The 20,575-nt window shown below is 49.8% G+C and overlaps 3 protein-coding genes and 1 long non-coding RNA gene across 4 annotated transcripts; 1 reads left to right on the forward strand and 3 right to left on the reverse strand.

Annotated features, from left to right (window-relative positions):
- Nucleotides 1–396: 396 nt before the first annotated feature.
- On the reverse strand, nucleotides 397–2,803 carry LOC114437136 (uncharacterized). Its single transcript, XR_003670889.1, has 2 exons — nucleotides 2,567–2,803; nucleotides 397–2,218 (listed from the first exon to the last, which is right to left on the reverse strand). It is a non-coding gene; the product is annotated as an uncharacterized LOC114437136 (long non-coding RNA).
- A 3,364-nt stretch (nucleotides 2,804–6,167) lies between these two features.
- Nucleotides 6,168–7,415, reverse strand: ch25h (cholesterol 25-hydroxylase). Its single transcript, XM_028407588.1, has 2 exons — nucleotides 6,942–7,415; nucleotides 6,168–6,681 (listed from the first exon to the last, which is right to left on the reverse strand). Exons 1-2 carry the CDS (start codon nucleotides 7,362–7,364, stop codon nucleotides 6,349–6,351), a joined length of 756 nt encoding a protein of 251 aa, XP_028263389.1. The 5' UTR covers nucleotides 7,365–7,415; the 3' UTR covers nucleotides 6,168–6,348.
- A 264-nt stretch (nucleotides 7,416–7,679) lies between these two features.
- Nucleotides 7,680–11,630, forward strand: LOC114437133 (interferon-induced protein with tetratricopeptide repeats 1-like). The gene is made up of 10 exons (XM_028407584.1): nucleotides 7,680–8,372; nucleotides 8,717–8,887; nucleotides 9,047–9,236; nucleotides 9,313–9,501; nucleotides 9,574–9,801; nucleotides 10,024–10,156; nucleotides 10,220–10,343; nucleotides 10,412–10,553; nucleotides 10,697–10,744; nucleotides 11,332–11,630. The coding sequence occupies exons 1-10, from the start codon at nucleotides 8,368–8,370 to the stop codon at nucleotides 11,362–11,364; spliced, it is 1,263 nt and encodes a 420-aa protein (XP_028263385.1). The 5' UTR covers nucleotides 7,680–8,367; the 3' UTR covers nucleotides 11,365–11,630.
- A 135-nt stretch (nucleotides 11,631–11,765) lies between these two features.
- noc3l (NOC3-like DNA replication regulator) lies at nucleotides 11,766–20,508 on the reverse strand. The gene is made up of 21 exons (XM_028408705.1): nucleotides 20,335–20,508; nucleotides 19,746–19,950; nucleotides 19,550–19,676; nucleotides 19,316–19,470; nucleotides 19,173–19,244; nucleotides 18,968–19,098; nucleotides 18,708–18,869; nucleotides 18,537–18,630; nucleotides 18,294–18,469; nucleotides 17,840–17,968; nucleotides 17,636–17,767; nucleotides 17,427–17,507; nucleotides 17,256–17,356; nucleotides 17,073–17,145; nucleotides 16,924–16,987; nucleotides 15,918–15,989; nucleotides 15,591–15,772; nucleotides 14,439–14,567; nucleotides 12,398–12,495; nucleotides 12,222–12,306; nucleotides 11,766–12,124 (listed from the first exon to the last, which is right to left on the reverse strand). The coding sequence occupies exons 1-21, from the start codon at nucleotides 20,341–20,343 to the stop codon at nucleotides 11,963–11,965; spliced, it is 2,439 nt and encodes an 812-aa protein (XP_028264506.1). The 5' UTR covers nucleotides 20,344–20,508; the 3' UTR covers nucleotides 11,766–11,962.
- Between the last annotated feature and the right edge of the window lie 67 nt (nucleotides 20,509–20,575).

The raw sequence follows: 20,575 nt of genomic DNA on the forward strand, positions 1-20,575 counted from the left end.
ACACAACAGAACAACCAGAGACACAACACACAACCCGAAACAACCAGCGTTACACAACAGAACAACCAGAGACACAACAAGACACACAACCTGAAACAACCAGCGTTACACAACAGAACAACCAGAGACACAACACACAACCCGAAAAAAAAAAGCGTTACACATCAGAACAACCAGAGACACAACAAGACACACAACCTGAAACAACCAGCGTTACACAACAGCCAGAAAGAGACACAACAAGACACACAACCCGAAATAACCAGCGTTACACAACAGAACAACCAGAGACACAACAAGACACACAACCCGAAACAACCAGCGTTACACAACAGCCAGAAAGAGACACTACAAGACACACAAAGTAACACAAAGGAGCTACAAAGTCTGCTTCACTTAGTTTCTGTGACATAGTATGTCTTATGTTTTATTGTGAATTAAATCTGCAGCAGAAACAAATGTGGTTTTTCCCGTTTCACCCTTTCAGCATCAGAGGACTCCACCTGCTCCACCTCCAGTCACACACACACACACACATTCCTGAGCTGGTTGTGTTGATGTTAGACGGCCAATCAGAAGCACTTTAAGTCCCTGTAAGGACTCCAGCTGTTTTCCCATTTTCGGTCAAAGTCCAGGCCCGGGGTGTGTGTGTGTGTGTGTGTGTGTGTGTGTGTGTGTGTGTGTGTGTGTGTGTGTGTGTTCTGACAGGCTCTTTAAATTAAAAGCTCGGAACAGCTGTTAGGCTGAATAAACGTTTCTTGAACACATTTTCTCCAGAAGAATCCACAGCGACATCATCAGGCAGAATGTGGTACAACGGGAGGGTTAGCTCTCTGTGGCCCCCTGCTGGATGGACACTGTCAGTACAGAGAGGCTGTAGTTCTGCTCTGTGACCTGCAGGCGGTGCTGCTGCTCTTCCAGAGTACAGAACACAATAGAAGCTGTTGAAAGTCAATAAATGACTGATGACGGACACACCTGAACCTGGTGCAGACTGATCGAACCAGACGTCGTCCTCTGGAGTGAAAACTGCCTGATGGCAGCATTTCAAACAGATGGAGTCCTGGGCGGTGTGGATCTCCCAGGATGCTCTGGGCTTTGTTGAGCTGATGACCTTCTAGGTGGGGGGCCCTCTGGAGTGCAGTCATGCCTTCTATGGAGCAGAGTCTGCATGATGCTGAGTTCCTGAGGACCCTCAGAAGTCTCTGCTGTGCCTTCTTAACCAGTGCTGTGGTGTCTGCTGTCCAGGTCAAGTCCTCCTGGATTTGCACTTCATGATGACTGTGGTTTTACTGGCTGGTTTGGCAAGCTGGGCAGTGGTTCAGGACTTCAGGCAGTGAAGGTGAGCCGCTGACTGGTTGAAGGCCTTGGTGAAGACCTCAGCCAGCTGCTCAGCAGCTGACTCCATCAGGACCCATCTGTGGGTTCACTGTCCTCTGTATGGACCTCACCTCACCTCAAGCTCCTCCACCATGAGGCGGTGGCTGCTGTGGGCGGGCGGATGGGAAGTGTCTGCTTCTGATGAGCCAAGAAGTGGTTCAGTTCACCTGCAAGCCGAACTTCACAGCTGTGAGGGAGGATGCTGCCTCTGCAGCTGGTGATGTGCTGCACCTCCTGCACCTCCTGCACCTCCTGCCTACATCGGCCTCTGCCGTTCTGATGCTCTCTTCAGATCGCCTCCAGCAGCTCCATCATAGCTTACAGCGGGTTTAGGTTTGTTTCAACCATGTCAACAACCCTCACGTAGTCCAGAGAGACACAATGCTCGATGTGTTCAGGAGCAATGCACAGCGCGGGATATTCCAGTTATCACACAGCTTTAAGATTTTCAGAACAATTATTCAGAAACGTTTGTAACATTATTGGATCATCTTAAACATGTGTGACAATAACGTCAACCACTGAAACATTTTCCTGAACAGCAGGGCAGCCTGCTACAGGTACACGGTCCTGTCCCTCAGCAGGTCCTGGACCGTGTCTCTGGTGTGGGGTAGACCTGCATTGTCTGTGACAATATCTCTGCAGGGCCTGGTGTTGGTATGACTGTTCACTGTGTCTGATGCTGGTGGAACACTTGTCCAGTGTGAACCCAGACGTACTACATCATCACATCCTCCTTCTATTTCAGTCTGAAAGATGCAGTTCTCCAAAACTTTGATCACATGATTGACCATAAATCCTACTGGACTTTTGGCTTCGGAGTTTCCCAGAAATGAGCCTGCAGTCCAGAAGGAAGCAGGATGTTACATCATCACGTCCCCCTCACACACACACACACACACACACACACACACACAACACACACACACACACACACAAACACACACACACACACACACACTCACACAAACAAACACACACACACTCACACAAACAAACACACACACACTCACACAAACAAACACACACAACAAACACACACACACACACACACACTCACACACACTCACACACACACAAACAAACAAACACACACACTCACACTCACACACACAGTGGAAAGCTAACAAGCTAACTGCATTTACAGTGATGGCCTGTGGATGAAAACATGACCAGGGGTCCTCACAGAGATAGACATTCTGCCAGATGAGTGACCAGTGGGCTTTCCGCGGGGATTTCCCAGAGGGCCTTGGTCCTTCGGTCTCCTTTCATCAGGCTCACACAGACTCCTGGTGGATCCAAGATGGTGGAGCTTCCATCTCTGTCACGACCTGCAGAAGAAATACCTTCAGCATGATTTACACTGCGAGTGCACACACACACCGTTGTGACTCGACTGCAGTCGGTTACACAACCTCCTCTCAGCTCCGATTGCACACATGCTCCTCCTGCAGCTGCCCTGACATGCAGCACACGTCACAGAGAGCTCTGAATGGACTCCAGCCGTGCGGTGGAGGCAGGTCTCTGCAGGTGAAAGGACACGGTTGAACTCATTTTTCTGCTTCAGGTCAGGAGTTTTTATATTTTTGAATAGTTCCATGACAAAACTTTCCACATGTGTGATCACAGTGATCTGACAGATCAAACAGCTTTTCAGACTGACTGAGATGAGGAGATGAGGAGAAGGGTTCATGTGAGTCCTCAGCTGAAACAGGAAGTGAAGCAGCTGCGTCCTCACAGTGTCATTGTTCAGGTCAGATCTGTCCACACAGGCCTGCTGTCTTCAGCTGCCGCAGCCACACGCAGACATTTGTCTGATGTGACGTCAGACACTAGCCAGCACTGAAAGGGTTAAATAAAGTCAGAAAGAAACATCAAGCATTCTCTCAGATTAAAGTCATAACTTAGAGGATAAGATAACTACAGCGTCAGCCATCATCAGACATCTGAGAGGTGGAGCCCCAGGTGGTGATTCTTCGTATTACATCATCACTGAGTTATCTGTTGAAGCAGGTGCTTCAATTAACATGACTTTCACCGAGGGCGTAGTTTTAGCATGGACGGAGGGGACGTGTCCCCACCAATGTCCAGCGATTACTGAATTGTCCCCACCAATAATTTGATCCCCTCCAAAACACAGATTCTCACTGGGTGCAGGAAGGGTTAAATTCCGTTCTTTTGTCCTCCTGTCCCAAAGCCCTTCATATTCTGATTCTTTTTATTTTATTTTTTTTTTTTATTTTAGATACTGTATTAATCCCAGAGGGAAATTCTTTACGGCTGCTGCCAAGCAGCATCATACAATGACTAGCAAGGCGCGCCACAGGCTAGGGTGAAGTGTCTTGCCCAAGAACACACAACAGTGACTAGGGAGGAGTTGGGATCGAACCACCAACCTTCCGGTTACTAGACAACCCTGCTATACCACTTCGCCACTGTTGTCCCAAATTCTGATTGGGTTATATCAATGGCTCTGGTCCTGCTGTAACACATGTGACCATGTGATTGGCTGTGCCTTGACCTCATGTCACACGTGCGGCCACGTTGGTTGCAACACATGCGAGGCGGTGAGTGCAAGATGGTGCCTATGGAAGAGATGGCGTCCATAAAGAAGGTCTATATAAGGAGCTGTTTTATAAAGAAACCTGTGAGTCACTGGAAGTCAAGTTCACTAATGAGTTCATCATCAGAATCTCGGTCTGGGTCCCCACCAAATTAAAAAGCAAATCTACGCCCTGACTTTCACTGGTTGGAGAAACAAACGTCTGTTGCGACCATTTTTGTCCTGACTTTCGATTTTATTTTGGCGGTGCTCTCGGCTTCCTGTTTATCACAGAGCAGGCCTCCTCTCACTTCCTTCCTGAGCTGCTGATTTCTCTCCTGTGAGCTCCCTAGGGTTCCTTGTTCTGTGGAATCTTACTAATCAATGAGTCAACAGTGTGAAGCAAAGGATTGTGGGAGAAAAATTCCCCTTCTCTTGTTGACAGAACATAACTCTCACTGTGTCAGGCTGCAATAAAAGACTTCATACCAGAGGATGACTCATAGTGTAACAGAACACACACACAGACACACACACAGACACACACAGACACACACACACACAGATGGAAAAGGAAAGTTTTCACGATGTTAATCTTGAATGATTCCAAACTGAGAATGGAATCAGATTAGCAGCAGGAATTTCCACCTAAACACTGCAGAATGTTAAACATCCATCATCAGATCAGATTTTGTGCTGGTGGAGCCTCAGCGGTAAAATCAGGCTTCATCATCATCAGCAGAAGCAAAAATAATCTCAGACAGTGGAAACTTCTCTGACATTACAACAAACGGCTGGGATTATATTTAGAAAAGAGGATCCTGGTTCCTGCTGAGGGAGAAAATCTGCTCCGACCGACAAAGATCAAATAAAACGGTAAAACGGTGTGTGTCTGTGTGTGTGTGTCTGTGTGTGTGTGTCTGTGTGTGTGTGTCTGTGTGTGTGTGTCTGTGTGTGTGTGTCTGTGTGTGTTCTGTGTGGGCTTGTTTTACTGCAGGGTTTATCTCAACAAGGAAACAACAACAAAACAACAAGTGTGCACTAACAGATGAGCTCATGCACACACAGACACACACAGACACACACACAGACACACACACACACTGTTTGGCTGTTACACAGTCATTATTGGTTTGCTTAAACCATTTTGGACAGACTGTGTGTGTCTGTGTGTGTGTGTGTGTGTGATGGTTAAACTTTAAATTCCCAGTGCTGCGTTGTGCAGATCTAACCTGTCACTGACAGTCATCATACTGTGTGCAGCTGCATCATGTTGTGTGTGTGTGTGTTCTGTCTGTGTGTGTGTGTGTGTTTGTGTGTGTGTGTGTGTGTGTGTGTGTGGGGGGGGGGGGGTCTGGACAGGAAACAAACACATGATGACAAAATGTGGGAAATGCTCCCAGTGTGTCATCATGTGTGTGTTTCCCGCCACACCTTGGCTGAGCTTCGATCACAGTGGCTGGTTACAGTGAGGTCATAAAGACTCTGTAAAACCTCCTCCACACAAGTAATGATTGATCCACGAGAAACACCAGCAGCAAGCTAACATCAGTAGCTTCTTAAAACCGGCCACCGCTGCACTTTACACATACGTCTGAGTCTGGATCATGTCAGCTGGTACATACATATAGAAAATAAGAGCGCTGTTATATCTCAGCTAGCATCAAACTGGTGATGACTTCAGAGAGTTCGGCTGATTAGCCGCCTGGAGCTAGCTGTGCCTCAGCTGTGCCGCAGTATATATATATATATATATATATATATATATACTGACACATCAGGGGAGCAACAGCCAGCTGATCCAGCATCCACAGCAGCGGTCTGTGTTTTCTGATCAGCTTATTGATAAAAGATCAATGACAGTTCAGCGCCACACATCTTCTCTTAGTGGACATTTCTCTCAGTGAAGCAGGAAAACAGTTTGTTTGAAATAAATATTTAATTTTCCTTCACATTAGCTTCCTTCATCACACCTCTCCTCCTCCTCCTCAGACTCACAGTCACTTCCTCTCTCCTCACTTTCTCCCATCTTCAGATTTTAATAAAATATTTAATAACCCTTATCAGTATATCTATGACCACAGAGGTCCACATGTAGCAGGTTTGTCCAATATGAACCCTTTTCTGATTCTTTAAAGATCGTCTTTAAAACCATGAGAGCAGGTCTACAGTTGTATCATCAAGTGTTCAGTGCAGCTTATGTTAAAATCAGCTTAATAAATAAATAGATTTAAATTAATAGTAGTACTTTTGTCCTCAGTCTTTTAATGTAAAAGACACCATAAGGTAAGGGACCTTCCCTCCTGACGGTGAAGGACCTGTCCAGCCTTTGATGAGTTCTCCTGGTCCTGCAGGAACCTCCTGATGTCCACACACCGTCAGAGGACCGGTTCCTGATCAAACAGAGATGTTTCATCTCCACAAGCTCAGTCCTCTGTGCGCAGCGTCCCGGCCAGCCGGTCCCAGTGGGTGAAATAGGGGGCGTAGTTGCACTTGGACTTGAGGTGGTGGAGGTCGTGGTGACGGGCGCCGCCATACAGCCCCAGCGGCACCAGGCGGTGTGTGGCCCAGGGCAGGTCGTAGCCACAGTGGTCCTCCACCGACAGCCAGATGTTGACCAGGAAGAAGGCCAGCTCTGTGAGCGGGTGGCAGCCCAGCAGCAGGGGGTTGGCGGCGGCAAAGAGGCCCAAGCTGAGGGTCTCCCAGGCTCCGGAGTACTCTGCTGTGAGGACAGAGGTGGAGCTGTATGTGTGGTGCACCTGCAGGGAGAAAAGAAGAAACATCAGGTGGAGGAACACAACAGTAAGCACAGAGAAGGACTACAGCATCACCATCATCACCACCACCATCATCATCCTCATCATCATCACCACCACCACCATCCTCATCATCATCACCACCATCATCACCATCATCCTCACCACCACCATCATCATCCTCATCATCATCACCACCACCACCATCCTCATCATCATCACCACCATCATCACCATCACCATCATCCTCATCAGGTACGCACCTTGTGAAAGTTGCGGTAGAGCCAGGGCACCCTGTGGTGCAGCAGGTGCCAGACAAAGCTCTGGAAGTCGAAGAGCAGCAGGCAGACCAGCACCTGAGCCAGCAGGCGGGGCAGCGCCGGGGCCTCCTCAGGCAGGCTGACCGGCCGCAGATACCAGTGCAGCACAGTCAGCGGGAAGATGAAGACCACGTGGTTGTAGAGTGTCAGAGCCAGGCAGCTCTGCACCGAGGCCCAGCTGACAGAGCTCTGAGGCTGCAGCTTGTACCTGCGCACCAGAGCCCACCTGGAGGACAGCATGTCCAGCAGCAGGAAGGGCAGGCAGAAGGCCAGGTAGACAGACAGCGAGAAGACAACGGGGAAAAATGGCGAGCGCAGGAGTGAGGTGTGAGCGAGGAGGAACATCCACACAGGCTGCAGCAGCATTCTGGATCAGATCAGACCTGCGCTGTGTGCAGGAGTCAGTGTTAAAAGCCCGCTGCAGTCTGTGCTGGCTTTATAACAGCTAGGCCCCGCCCACAGCCTGACCCACATTACCATACATGGACTTCCTCCTGTGTGAGGACAGGAAATGAAACAAGTGAAGGGAACATGCTGCGGAGTTCTTCTACTCTTTGACACGTGTCACAGGAGCTCAGCTACAGAAACCACAGTATTGATCAGAACTGATCAATAGTACTGATCAGTACTGATCAGTTCTGATCAATACTGTGGTTTCTGTAGCTGAGCTCCTGTGACACGTACTGATCAGTACTATTGATCAGTTCTGATCAGAACAGGTGCTGCAGGTTCAGAGCAGCTGAAGCATAACTTTCAGCTTCATATTCAGAATGATTTAAAGTTTTACATCAAACAGAACGATACACACAGACCCTGACATGTGCTGAGCTTCTACAACAAATAGGATTATATTACCTCTTTCTGGTGTTTTTGTCATTGAGTTTGGTAAAGTATTGACTGTTGATGAACACAGAGGTCTGTTCATTGTTTTATGAACTCAAGTCATGTTAAGGACTGAACAAAGTCACGTGTTCAGATTTCTGTTGAGGGAGTGAAGGAGTCTTGAACTAAGCTCCACAGTGACCTCTGGTGGTCTCTCAGAGACAGGCAGCACTTCACTGATCAAACTAATCAACATGAGAGGTGACGACAGAAGTTCTAATAATATCACAAAGAGAAAAGCCCTAATATGTCCACAAAGAGTTGATGTTTGGAGATGTTCCACTCGACAGTGACACAGAGCCCTCCTTCTTGTGACGGGACCGGGCAGTGAAGGCGTCATCAGGTGTGGGTTTGCCTTTCATTTCTGTTGACCAGGCTCCGCTCCTTCCTGCTCAGTCTCTGAACTGACAGCAGACGGATCACTCCATCATCATAGCTCTGACCCTCTTCATCTTCATCTCTCAGATCGACAGAGAGCAGATACATCATGAGGTCAGTGTGCTTCAGGTTCTCACGTTCAGAATACGTTTTAGGAATATGATCATTCCAGACAGGGAAGACAAAGTTTACACCGTCCTGCTGGGTTTTATTAAATTCACGGTTTGGCACAAAATGGAAATGGTTTTGGGTTACCGAGGAAACGAGTCCCATCCATCAATAGGGGACCTGCTGCATGAAATTTAAACAAACGGTTGCCGGTCACACTGAAACGGTGGCGGCCCAGTTTGTAATTAACCTAAAGTGAAACTTACTGCAGACCTGATAAACTGGCCAGACTGGGCTTTTCAGAAAACCCAGTCTGGGTGCATCCTCTCTGAGTTTGTTTTATTTGTCAGTGACAGAATCAGCAATCTGCGCCTCAGACTGCAGCAGCTGCAGAGCCGCTTCACCTGGGACCTGAGGGTGGAGGACATGGACCTGGATGATATCAACATTCGGCTGGAGGAGCACATCGAGCTCCAGGGTGATGCAGTCGCTCGCTCATTTAGTCTGTTGGCCTATGTCAGGTACAGTAAGCTGCAGTGGAGACAGGACTGCAGGGGTGGGGGTGGGGAGATCAGCAGGGTCTCGTTGTAGTCCAGTTCCAGCTGTTCTAACTGAAGGGACAGCAGAAGTCCGAAGTTCCTCCAAATGTGAAACACCTTTAAACATTCGAGTGTTCTCAGGTATCTTCAGGGCCAACCAGAGGAGGCGCTGTCACTCCTCAAGCAGTCAGAGGAGAAGACCAAGGAGTGTGATGGTGAGGAGGCCGAGCGGCGGCTCATCGTGACTTATGGAGACATGGCCTGGCTGAGATTTCATGCTGGAGACTACACAGAGGCTGAAGAATACTGCCAGAGAGTGGAGGACATACTGGTGTGAACATCAATAAACCCACACTGCTTAGGATTCTGGACTGCACATTCATCCACCCTTCCCTCTTTCTCAACAGTTAAACTTCCCCACCGATCCAGCAGTTCTCCGCCCAGAGGTGTATGGAGAAAAAGCCTGGACCTACTTCATGTTTTCCAGGTCTTACTACCCCAAAGCCATCGAGTGTTTCCAGAAAGCCTTGCAGCTGCAGAATGATGACAGCGAGTGGAATACAGGATACGCAATGGTCCTCCAAAGGACAGAGGAGGTCAGTTTTCAGGTGTGAGGGATCCATCACTGATCCACAGAGAATTTAAAACTCACAAAGTTGTATTTGCAGAGGGCTTGTGAACTCTCTAAGCAATCTGAGGAGTCAGCAGCAGTCAAACAACTTCGCCGGGCCCTGGAGCTCGACCCTGACAATGGTGTTCTGCTGTGCCTGCTGGCACTGGATCTGATCCCCTACAAGAAACATGGAGAGGCTAGCGGTCTGATGGAGAGAGCACTGAGAGTCAATCCTGACCACCCTCATGTCCTTCGTTACATAGGCAAATACTATCGTAAGCAGGTGAGTGAAATAAGTTACTCTTAAACGCTTGGAGTGTCCAGAGGGAGCTGGATCAGATGCTTCTCCCTTGTACAAACAAAATGGTTGATAAGGCGACGCATCTGCTGGGAAGCACCACATGCTCCAACCGCATCCTAGCACCTAACCCTAACCCCAACTCAGGGTCCATGTGAGTGTTTTACCTAACCAAGGCTTATCTGAATGTAAATGTTTGTGAGCCAGGGACAAATCGATGAGGCCATCGATCTGCTGAAGCAAGCACTGGAGAGGACCAGCCAGTCACCCTTCATCCATCACCAGCTGGCTCAGTGCTACAAGACAAAGAAGATCGAGGAACAGAAAGTCAACAGCACAAGTACGTCTAAAGGCACTAAGTGAAATGCTGCCAACAGAGCTAAACTACACTGTGTTCCATAAGGTGTGGAGCACTGGAGGCGTCTCAGCATTCAGCACCTGGAGGAGGCTGTGAAGATAAGGCCTTCATTTGTTGCTGCGCTGGCCGATCTGGCTCTTCTGTATGGAGAGCAGAAGGATTTGAACAGGTACAGCAGGCTCCACGAAGTCACAGTGACTCCTTCCATCTGTGTGAATTCACCTCTTTGTCTGTCAGGGCCGAGGAGCTTTTCCAGAGTGGCTTAAAGATGTTACCAGTGCCAGAAAAATACATCTGTACACTGTTCTATCAGCGCTATGGAGACTTTCATTACTATCACACCGGAAATGAGGCTGATGCCATCAAATACTACACCGAGGTAGGTGTCAGGGGCTGGGACAGAGCGTGAGGGACATGGGACCCACGGTCTGAATGGCCCCTCAGCTCTGTGTAGCCCCAACACAGACATGACATGATCAGGAGGATTGATGTGTAGCTCTGACCTATGTGTTTCCTCCTCAGGCTCTTCGGTTCAACTCAAAGTCATGGGAGTGGAGTCAGTGCATTAAAGTGAGCATCATGTTACAAAACCTTCAACACCACCCATCCACTGATAGAGTGCTGTCAACGAAATTTAGAAGTGCATTCTCAGTCTGTGTGAGAACAACAAATACATAAGCTAAAACCTGATAGAGCTTCAATAGAAAAGAATAAATGAACAGCTCTAAAGCTCACCCAGACACGCATCCTGGCAGCAGGGTCTCCTGTTGCAGTGATCATTTCCAGGACACGTCTCAGCAGCATAAGGTGTTCTAAGGTGTGGGTAGAAAGTGTTTTCAGCTCTTTAGTCATGTGTAGGGCCTGTACAGTCGACCTGGGGGAGAGGAGTCCCTTAGGCTGATGCATGCTGGTTTGAGGCGGTGGGAGCTGTGCTGAGCTTAACTGCACCAGCCTACTCTCCTGGGAGTAATGCTGGTGACCCGGACAGGCCTTTGAGGTGGACTTTCTCATTCTGCATTTAAAAAACCAAATAAGCTGCTTCAGCTGTGGCTGAGAAACATGAGCCGCCCTGCCTCTGAGCAGCCGGAGCAGTAGGAGGTGCAGCTGTTTTTTGGCACAAATACATTCTCAGAGGTTCCTCGTTTGTTTTCCTGCAGATGCTGAAGAAGATCGCAGAGCGGCGTCCCTAAAAGAACACGGACGGCCAGGCTTATGCTCTGCAGGCTCTGGTGGCCAAGGCTGAGGGCGACAAGCAGAGCTGCTGAATGTTACAAGAAAGCTCTGGCCTGCGATGAAAACAACGAGTACCTGCGCGCTCTGAGAGACCTGGACATGGAGCCACAGTGACTGCTGCCGACTGCTGTGAAGCACTTGCATCACCAAAAAATGATCATCATCTTTTATGCATTATAACATGTGCGAGAAAACGGTCACATGACCTCAAATAAATGAAGATTTTCCCACCACACAGTCACTGTGTCTTCTGAGCCACCAGAGAACCAACAGAGAACCCAACAGAGAACCAGATATTTCAAAGTGAGGCTCTGAGTGTGTGTGTGTGTGTGTGAAAAATAACACACAGATGATGTCATCACTTTAAAATCAACAGTGTCAGCTTTATTTGGGAGTTTGTTGGTGAAGTACACAATCTGAACTGAGACACAACAAAAGAACACTAACAACAAAACACAGGTTAGCATGAAGCACACGGCGCCGCTCGCTGTGCTCTGCACCTCTGACCGATACCTGCAGGCTTTTATTTTGAAGGCCCCACTGGTGCCATTTATTTCATAGAGGTGTGTATAAGGTGTGTGTGTCAGTGTTGTGTTGCAGTGTGTGTGTGTGTACTACAGTAAAGTCCAGCTGTTTGTCCTCAGCGGCGGTCAGGATGCTCTTAACGCGTCTCTGAAGCTCAGCGTCCAGCAGTGCCTCTCCAACCACGAAAACATCCTGGACACACACACACAGACACACACACATGAATAACAACACAAGGTAAAGTCAATGTGTCACATGACCTCAGCTTCAGGTGGGTTTGTTTTTATACCTTCTTCTTGGAGGTGGGCGGGGCCACAGGAGGGTTAAAGGTCATGTCTTTGATGCTGTAGTCACTGAACAGTTCCACCGGCGACCTGAAGAGGGCAGAGGTCAAACATTCACCTCTGTGCGCCTGCAGCTTTACTGGGAGTGTACTGTGCCTTTAAGGGGATGATGCACTCTTACCTGCGGCTCAGATCCACACTGAGCGCCGCCGACCCCTCACTGGGAGCGCCCCGACTCAGGTGAGCTGCAAACCGCCGGACCACTGGGTGGTAATGTCTCTGTGCACACACACACACGTTACACACTGTTTGTGTACATACAGTGTGTGTGTGTGTGCCTATGTGTGCCTCCAGTGTGTGTCTGTGTGTGTCTGTGTGCCTGCAGTGTGTGTCTGTGTGTACTTGCAGTGTGTGTCTGTGTGTACCTGCAGTGTGTGTCTGTGTGTACCTGCAGTGTGTGTCTGTGTGTACCTGCAGTGTGTGTCTGTGTGTACCTGCAGTGTGTCTGTGTGTGCCTGCAGTGTGTGTACCTGCAGTGTGTGTACCTGCAGTGTGTGTCTGTGTACCTGTGTGTGCCTGCAGTGTGTGTACCTGCAGTGTGTGTCTGTGTGTGCCTGCAGTGTGTGTCTGTGTGTGCCTGCAGTGTGTGTCTGTGTGTGCCTGCTGTGTGTGTCTGTGTGTGCCTGCAGTGTGTGTCTGCAGTGTGTGTCTGTGTGTGCCTGCAGTGTGTGTCTGTGTGTGCGTCTGTGTGTACCTGCAGTGTGTGTCTGTGTGTGTCTGTGTGTACCTGCAGTGTGTGTCTGTGTGTGCCTCCTGTGTGTGTCTGTGTGTGCCTCCTGTGTGTGTCTGTGTGTGTCTGCAGTGTGTGTCTGCAGTGTGTGTCTGTGTGTGCCTGCAGTGTGTGTCTGTGTGTGCGTCTGTGTGTACCTGCAGTGTGTGTCTGTGTGTACCTGCAGTGTGTGTCTGTGTGTGTCTGTGTGTACCTGCAGTGTGTGTCTGTGTGTGCCTCCTGTGTGTGTCTGTGTGTGCCTCCTGTGTGTGTCTGTGTGTACCTGCAGTGTGTGTCTGTGTGTGTCTGCAGTGTGTGTCTGTGTGTGCCTGCTGTGTGTGTCTGTGTGTGCCTGCAGTGTGTATCTGTGTGTGTCTGTGTGTGCCTGCTGTGTGTGTCTGTGTGTACCTGCAGTGTGTGTCTGCAGTGTGTGTCTGTGTGTGTCTGCAGTGTGCGTCTGTGTGTGTCTGTGTGTACCTGCAGTGTGTGTCTGTGTGTGTCTGTGTGTGCCTGCAGTGTGTGTCTGTGTGTGTCTGTGTGTACCTGCAGTGTGTGTCTGTGTGTACCTGCAGTGTGTCTGTGTGTGCCTGCAGTGTGTGTACCTGCAGTGTGTGTACCTGCAGTGTGTGTCTGTGTACCTGTGTGTGCCTGCAGTGTGTGTACCTGCAGTGTGTGTCTGTGTGTGCCTGCAGTGTGTGTCTGTGTGTGCCTGTGTGTGCCTGCTGTGTGTGTCTGTGTGTACCTGCAGTGTGTGTCTGCAGTGTGTGTCTGTGTGTGCCTGCAGTGTGTGTCTGTGTGTGCGTCTGTGTGTACCTGCAGTGTGTGTCTGTGTGTACCTGCAGTGTGTGTCTGTGTGTGTCTGTGTGTACCTGCAGTGTGTGTCTGTGTGTGTCTGTGTGTGCCTCCTGTGTGTGTCTGTGTGTGCCTCCTGTGTGTGTCTGTGTGTACCTGCAGTGTGTGTCTGTGTGTGTCTGCAGTGTGTGTCTGTGTGTGCCTGCTGTGTGTGTCTGTGTGTGCCTGCAGTGTGTATCTGTGTGTGTCTGTGTGTGCCTGCTGTGTGTGTCTGTGTGTACCTGCAGTGTGTGTCTGTGTGTGTCTGTGTGTGTCTGCAGTGTGCGTCTGTGTGTGTCTGTGTGTACCTGCAGTGTGTGTCTGTGTGTGTCTGCAGTGTGTGTCTGTGTGTGCCTGCAGTGTGTGTCTGTGTGTGTCTGCAGTGTGTGTCTGTGTGTACCTGCAGTGTGTGTCTGTGTGTGTCTGCAGTGTGTGTCTGTGTGTGCCTGCAGTGTGTGTCTGTGTGTGTCTGCAGTGTGTGTCTGTGTGTGTCTGCAGTGTGTGTCTGTGTGTGTCTGTGTGTGTCTGTGTGTACCTGCAGTGTGTGTCTGTGTGTGTCTGTGTGTGCCTGCAGTGTGTGTCTGTGTGTGTCTGTGTGTGCCTGCAGTGTGTCTGTGTGTACCTGCAGTGCGTGCAGCTCCCACAGAGCGGTGTTCTGAGCGTTGCAGTGTTCTGGCTCGTCCAGCTCTGGCAGGTAGAATCCGCTGCCCTGAATCTCGTTGTCCAACAGGAAGTCACACTTTGGGAAGCCCTGAAACACACACACAGACACCAGTGTTAATTTTGTTGACGAATCATTTTCGTCATAGTTTTCGTTAACAACCTTTTTTTGCTGATAAAAATGAGACGATAACGAAATAAAAACTAACGCACGGTGCCAAAAACGAAGACGAAATGTACTGACATTTTCGTCAACGAATAAAAACGAGACGAAATTATTGATGGAGACGAGATCCAATCAGAGCAAATTTTGTTTGTGGAAAGGGAGGGACGAATCAGGGGACGGCGGCAGAGAGCCAATCAGAAGTGATCTCTCTGCGTGAGGACGTTACCCCGCGATGCTGGAAGAAGGCGTCCTCATGCATGGTCACACAACACAGGAGAAGAACACACACACGGACACGTTTGATGTCAAGACAAACAGGACGGTTCAAACCGTGTGGAGCGACTATCAGCGGTAAAAACACAACAAACCTGAAGCGACGTTTGCAGACGAGTCATCTTAATTTCCGTTCAAAGATACATGTGACAAAATCTATAAATGAAGACAGCCCTGATGATGGTTTTACAGCATGTGACCTGTTTCCAAGTTGTCACTGCAGTGTTCTGCTGTAGTTATGGAGGATTCATGAAGAAGGTCATGACTGAACAGTGTGTTCAGGGAGAGCAGCTCACTGTTCACTGGTTCTTAGGTCATAGCAATTAAATAAAGAGGTGTTTGTTTCAAATAACACAAGTTAAAGCTGTGCCTGTTTTTATTGCACAATCAAACCTTAAATATTTCATGAAAAATATATATCATAGAATTTTAGTCGACTAAATCCACGGCAGATTTAGTCGACTAAATATCAAAGAATTTTAGTCGACTAAAACTAGACTAAAACTTTAAAAATGTTGATGACTAAAACGTGACTAAAATCAAATGACATTTTAGTCACAAGACTAAAATAAAAACTAAAGTAGAAATTGCTGCCAAAATTAACACTGACAGACACATGACTGGACTGACACGGAGACACATGGTTCCCCATCTACAATACATACACACACTCACGTGCATGGTGGCTCTGTTGGCGGCGAGAATTCCCACACTGGCGTTAGGCATGACGTGCAGACTGAGCATGCTCAGTCGCTTGACAAAAGCCATCGCCCTCTGCAGGGTCACCTGCTTCCTACGGCGCGTCAGCATCGCATCCAGGCAGCGCAGCACAATGATGATGTCATCATTAGGAGCACCTAAGAAGCAGTCAGAGTCAGACCTCCCAGTGTGTGAGTGTCTGTGTGTGTGAGTGTGTGTGTGTGTGCGAGAGTGTGTGTGTGTGTGTGTGCGAGAGTGTGTGTGAGTGTGTGTATGTGTGTGTGTGTGTGTGTGTGTGCTGACCTGCGTGGAGCTGTGGCAGCATCCGGTACAGCTGAGAGTAAAAGTTCAGAGGGTCGATGTTCAGAACGTCACCTAACACACACACAACGGGTTTATTGGTAAGAGACACAGGAAGAAGACCCATGAACACACACACAGACACACACACACACAGACAGACACACAGAAACACACTGATAGACACACACAGACAGACACAGACAGACACACACACACAGACACACACACACACACACACACACACACACAGACAGACACACACACACACACAGACACACACACAGACAGACACACACACACACAGACACACACACAGACAGACACACACACACACAGACACACACACAGACACACACACACACAGAGACAGACACACAGACAGACACACACACAGACACAGACACACAGACACACACTGATAGACACACACAGACAGACAGACAGACACACACACAGAGACAGACACACAGACACACACACACAGACACACACACAGACACACATACACACAGAGACAGACACACACAGAGACAGACACACACAGAGACAGACACACACACACAGACAGACACACACACACAGACAGACACACACACACAGACACACACACAGAGACAGACACACACACACAGACAGACACACACACACAGACAGACACACACACACAGACAGACACACAGACAGACACACACAGAGACAGACACACAGAAACACACTGATAGACACACACAGACAGACAGACACACACACACACACAGACACACACAGAGACAGACACACAGACACACACACAGACACACACACACACACACACACAGAGACAGACACACAGACACACACACACACAGAGACAGACACACAGACACACACACACACAGAGACAGACACACAGACAGAGACAGACACACAGACAGACACACACACAGACACACACACACACAGACACACACACACACAGACACACACACACAGACACACACACACACAGACACACACACACACTGACCTTGTCCTGACAGGATGGTGAAGACCGTCTGAATGCAGTGGAGAATCTGCTTATTAGTGAGATCCTGCAAAATCGACCGATCAATCAACCAACAGCATAATTTGATGGACCAATAGCAGTCAAGGGGCGGGGTTAAAACAAATACTTACTCCTGACTGGATGAGGCTCTGCAGCACATTGAGCAGGTCATCAAAAAACTCCAAATTGATCAGGTGAGCAAAGCTGATCAGAAGCAACATCAGAATTAGCATTAAGTACAGCAACAGTGTGAGTGTGTGTGTCTGTGTGTGTGTGTGTTCGTCTGTGTCTGTGTGTGTCTGTGTGTGTCATACTTTGCCAGACCCTCTAGGACTGCAGGTAGAAGAACGGACTTCTGAGCCTTCTTCAAAATCCTGAAGTAGACGAGGAAGACGATGTTCAGAGTCTCTGTGTGCTGAGGAGGGAGAGAAGAGTTTAACCCTTAAAACTACTGACAATCAGAACTTCTGGAACTTTCCGCTCACCAGTTTGATCTTCTTATCTTTGCTCTCTGAGGCTTCAGCCTCCAGCAGCTCCTTCTCCAACTTCTCCTCCGCCTTTTTCCACTACACACAGACACACAGACACACAGACAGACACACACACAGAAGAGCTCAGTGGGGTGTGTGTGTGCGGCCTGTGAAGTCGTCCCTTAAACCTGGACAGACTCCGGCAGCTCCTGAGTGAGGTTTACCTTCCTCTGCATCCTGGACAGGTTCTTCTTCTTCTCCTTGTTGTTCATGAACTTCTTCGTTGGTGCTGTGGCTTCGAGGTCCTTCTTCATCTCCACCTCCTTTATCCTCAGACTCAGCAGAGTCCGCAGCACCTGACCAAACCACAGGATTAACTTCCTGTTTCACTCACCAGCACCTGACCAGGCGGACGTTTGGTTCGTTACCTCAGGCCGGACGTTGTAGTTGAGACTCTTCACCAGCCCGGAGATGACCCGCACGGTCGCCAGAGAGACGGCGCCCTCTTTGTCATGCTGGAAGAGCTTCCTGAACGCATCGCAACACATGTCTGACACCTGAAACACACAGGCACCTGAACGCATCACACAGCTGCGACACACAGACACCTGAACGCATCACACAGATGCGACACACAGACACCTGAACGCATCACACAGCTGCGACACACAGACACCTGAACGCATCACACAGCTGCGACACACACAAGCACATGAACGCACCACACAGCTGCAACACACAGACACCTGAACGGATCACACAAGTGCGACACACACAGACACCTGAACGGATCACACAAGTGCGACACACACAGACACCTGAACGCACCACACAGCTGCAACACACGCAGACAGCTTAGGCCCAGGCGGGTGTTGGCCTCACCTTCCTGACGGGGTCGTTCATCAGCGGCACGAGGGCGACGATGATGTTGTTGTGAAAGTTGAAGTGAGGCAGTGCGAGCAGCAGCTCACACAGACATCTGATGGAGACTTCAGCCAGGCCACGGTACGACTGCAGCGCCACCACCTGGCTGCGCTTTTTCTTCTTCTGCTTCCAGTCTGACGACACAGGTCATCAGTGTGTCTGTGTGTAGCTTTAAAGTGCGCCTGTGTGTGTCTGCGTTACCTTTGATGGTCTGCTCCAGGTCCTCGAGGTAAAACTTGAACTGACTCACCAAACCTTCTTCAAACTCTCGGAGCTGCTGTGTCTCTTTCTTCACCTGAAACACATCAACCAATCAGGTGTCAGCTCAGCCCGCGGCGTCAGCGCTGTGAAACAGGTCGAGAGGCGACTCACCCTGACAGCCTTCTCTGCGGCGGTCAGAGGTCGGATCTTGTAGGTGGGTGTGATGTCTTTGAAGATCTCCATCAGAGAAACCATCACCAGCTTCCTGACCGTCACCGCCACGCTCGCATCAGCCTCCATCAGCATCCCGCGCAGCTCCTTCAGGCGCTTTATCTGTGACACAGCACACCACATGAGAGGCACTGCTCCTTTAAGGCAGGCAGAGCGCCCGGTCCCAGAGCGCCCGGTCCCAGAGCGGCGGCTCAGCTTACGTTGCTGAAGGGGTCGGAGACGATGGCGGACGCCAGGCTGGCGATGGTCTGCTTTCTCTGGGTAACGGTGTTGATCCTGAGCTGCTCTATCTGCCTGGCGGTCAGCTGCACACAGCTCTGTGGCGCCCCCTCTGCACAGACACAGCATAGCCGGTCAGGACATAAACATCCAATGAGGAGTCAGGATAGCGTTTTCATGTCTTACCCTTCTCAACTTGGTTTTGCTGAACAGCATCTTCCTCCTCTTCCTCTTCCTCCTCTGGCTGCTTTTCAACAACTTCAGACAGAGATCAGACCGTCAGAGCTGGTCAGTGTGATTGATCGGTGGATCAGTGGTGTGTGCGGTACCTCTCTCAATGCTCTGTGGAATCACGCCGGTCTTGTCTTTAATCGGCAGAAGGTGGATCACTTCCTTCTCCTCCGTCCTCGCCATCTTTCTGGGAACCTTCTCATACCTCCGAACGACCTCCGCACTCCGCTTCTTCCCGCCGTGCACCGGTCCACTGAGACACCCCGACACAAAACAAACACGCCTCAGAATCGGCACATTCCTTATTGCTCATTGCTCTTTGTTAGTGTTACCATGACGACAGATCCCTGGTAATAAAGGAGGCCTGTTGAGCCATGGCGGTCATCTGCTGCAGATCTTCGTGCTCCATCATATCAGTTGGCAGACTCTCCATGAACTCCTCCTCCTCCTCTTCCTCTTCTGTCAGACACCACACAGATGTTAACCACAACTACCACACCTGTGCTGATCGATGACTGCTCCTCTCACCAGGTCTCTTCCTGTACACCTCCAGGGGGTGCGGCGTCCTGACGGCAGCATCCTTCACCGCCTGTCTCAGCCTCTTCTGCTCCTTGCGCTGCTTCTTGGCGACATTCTGCTGCTTCATCTGACGGCTCTTCAGCTTGTTGTCTAGTTTCACGCCGCTTGTCTTCAGCAGGCGACGGAATGTCGGGCGGCGCTTCTTTGAGCGTGGCTGCAGGGGGACGACAGCATGACATGAACACTGATTAAACCCATGTTACAATGCTCACTTCTCTCTGGACCCCGGGTCACAGCGCGGCCTCCACAGCCGTGTCCAGCAGAAGCCGCCTGGACGTTCTGTATGAACTGTACTTCAGTCTGGAGGTTTATTATCATCAGTGCCTGTGCCGCACAGACCGAATCACCAAGCTCTCCGTGCAACAACAACATGGATCTGATCCACAGACCAGAGACCAGACTCTGTAAAGTGTGAATCCATCTTCCTCTCTGTTTATCACCAACACGTGATCTTTTCACTCTTTCCTCGCTGGGGTCTGCGCTCCATCAGCTGACCAGACTCCACGCGGTAAAGGGTTAATTTAACGGGTTAACTCACCGGACCCATGGCGGCAGGTCTCCGTGTGTCTCCGCAGGCTCCAGCCGAACTCTGAGCGCTCCTCCTGGGTGAGCGCGGTGAAGTCGCTTCGTGTGTTCTGGTGAAAACTTCCACTCCGCGGCCGCACGCGTGTTTACATGACCACAGACCCGGAAGCACTAGGCAAGAGTCCCGCTGCTGGAACACAGCTGCGCCCCCAGCGGCGGGAGGCCGGAAGGGCCAAGCCAGCCAGTAAAACCCC

The sequence above is a fragment of the Parambassis ranga genome, chromosome 6 (assembly GCF_900634625.1).
Source record: "Parambassis ranga chromosome 6, fParRan2.1, whole genome shotgun sequence".
NCBI lineage: Eukaryota > Metazoa > Chordata > Actinopteri > Ambassidae > Parambassis > Parambassis ranga.

What these genes read in the sequence shown, in the direction of transcription:
- LOC114437133 (XM_028407584.1), top strand. An exon ending in ACAGAAAGTCAACAGCACAA is followed by an intron (nt 10,157 to 10,219) that starts GTACGTCTAAAG and finishes GTGTTCCATAAG; the next exon opens with GTGTGGAGCACTGGAGGCGT. An exon ending in GAGCAGAAGGATTTGAACAG is followed by an intron (nt 10,344 to 10,411) that starts GTACAGCAGGCT and finishes TTTGTCTGTCAG; the next exon opens with GGCCGAGGAGCTTTTCCAGA.
- ch25h (XM_028407588.1), bottom strand. Translation starts at nt 7,364, where the DNA reads ATGCTGCTGCAGCCTGTGTGGATGTTCCTCCTCGCTCACACCTCACTC. An exon ending in TCTACCGCAACTTTCACAAG is followed by an intron (nt 6,682 to 6,941) that starts GTGCGTACCTGA and finishes TTCTCCCTGCAG; the next exon opens with GTGCACCACACATACAGCTC.
- noc3l (XM_028408705.1), bottom strand. An exon ending in AAGATAAGAAGATCAAACTG is followed by an intron (nt 17,357 to 17,426) that starts GTGAGCGGAAAG and finishes CTCCCTCCTCAG; the next exon opens with CACACAGAGACTCTGAACAT. An exon ending in AGTGTGGATCTGAGCCGCAG is followed by an intron (nt 12,307 to 12,397) that starts GTAAGAGTGCAT and finishes TGCCCTCTTCAG; the next exon opens with GTCGCCGGTGGAACTGTTCA.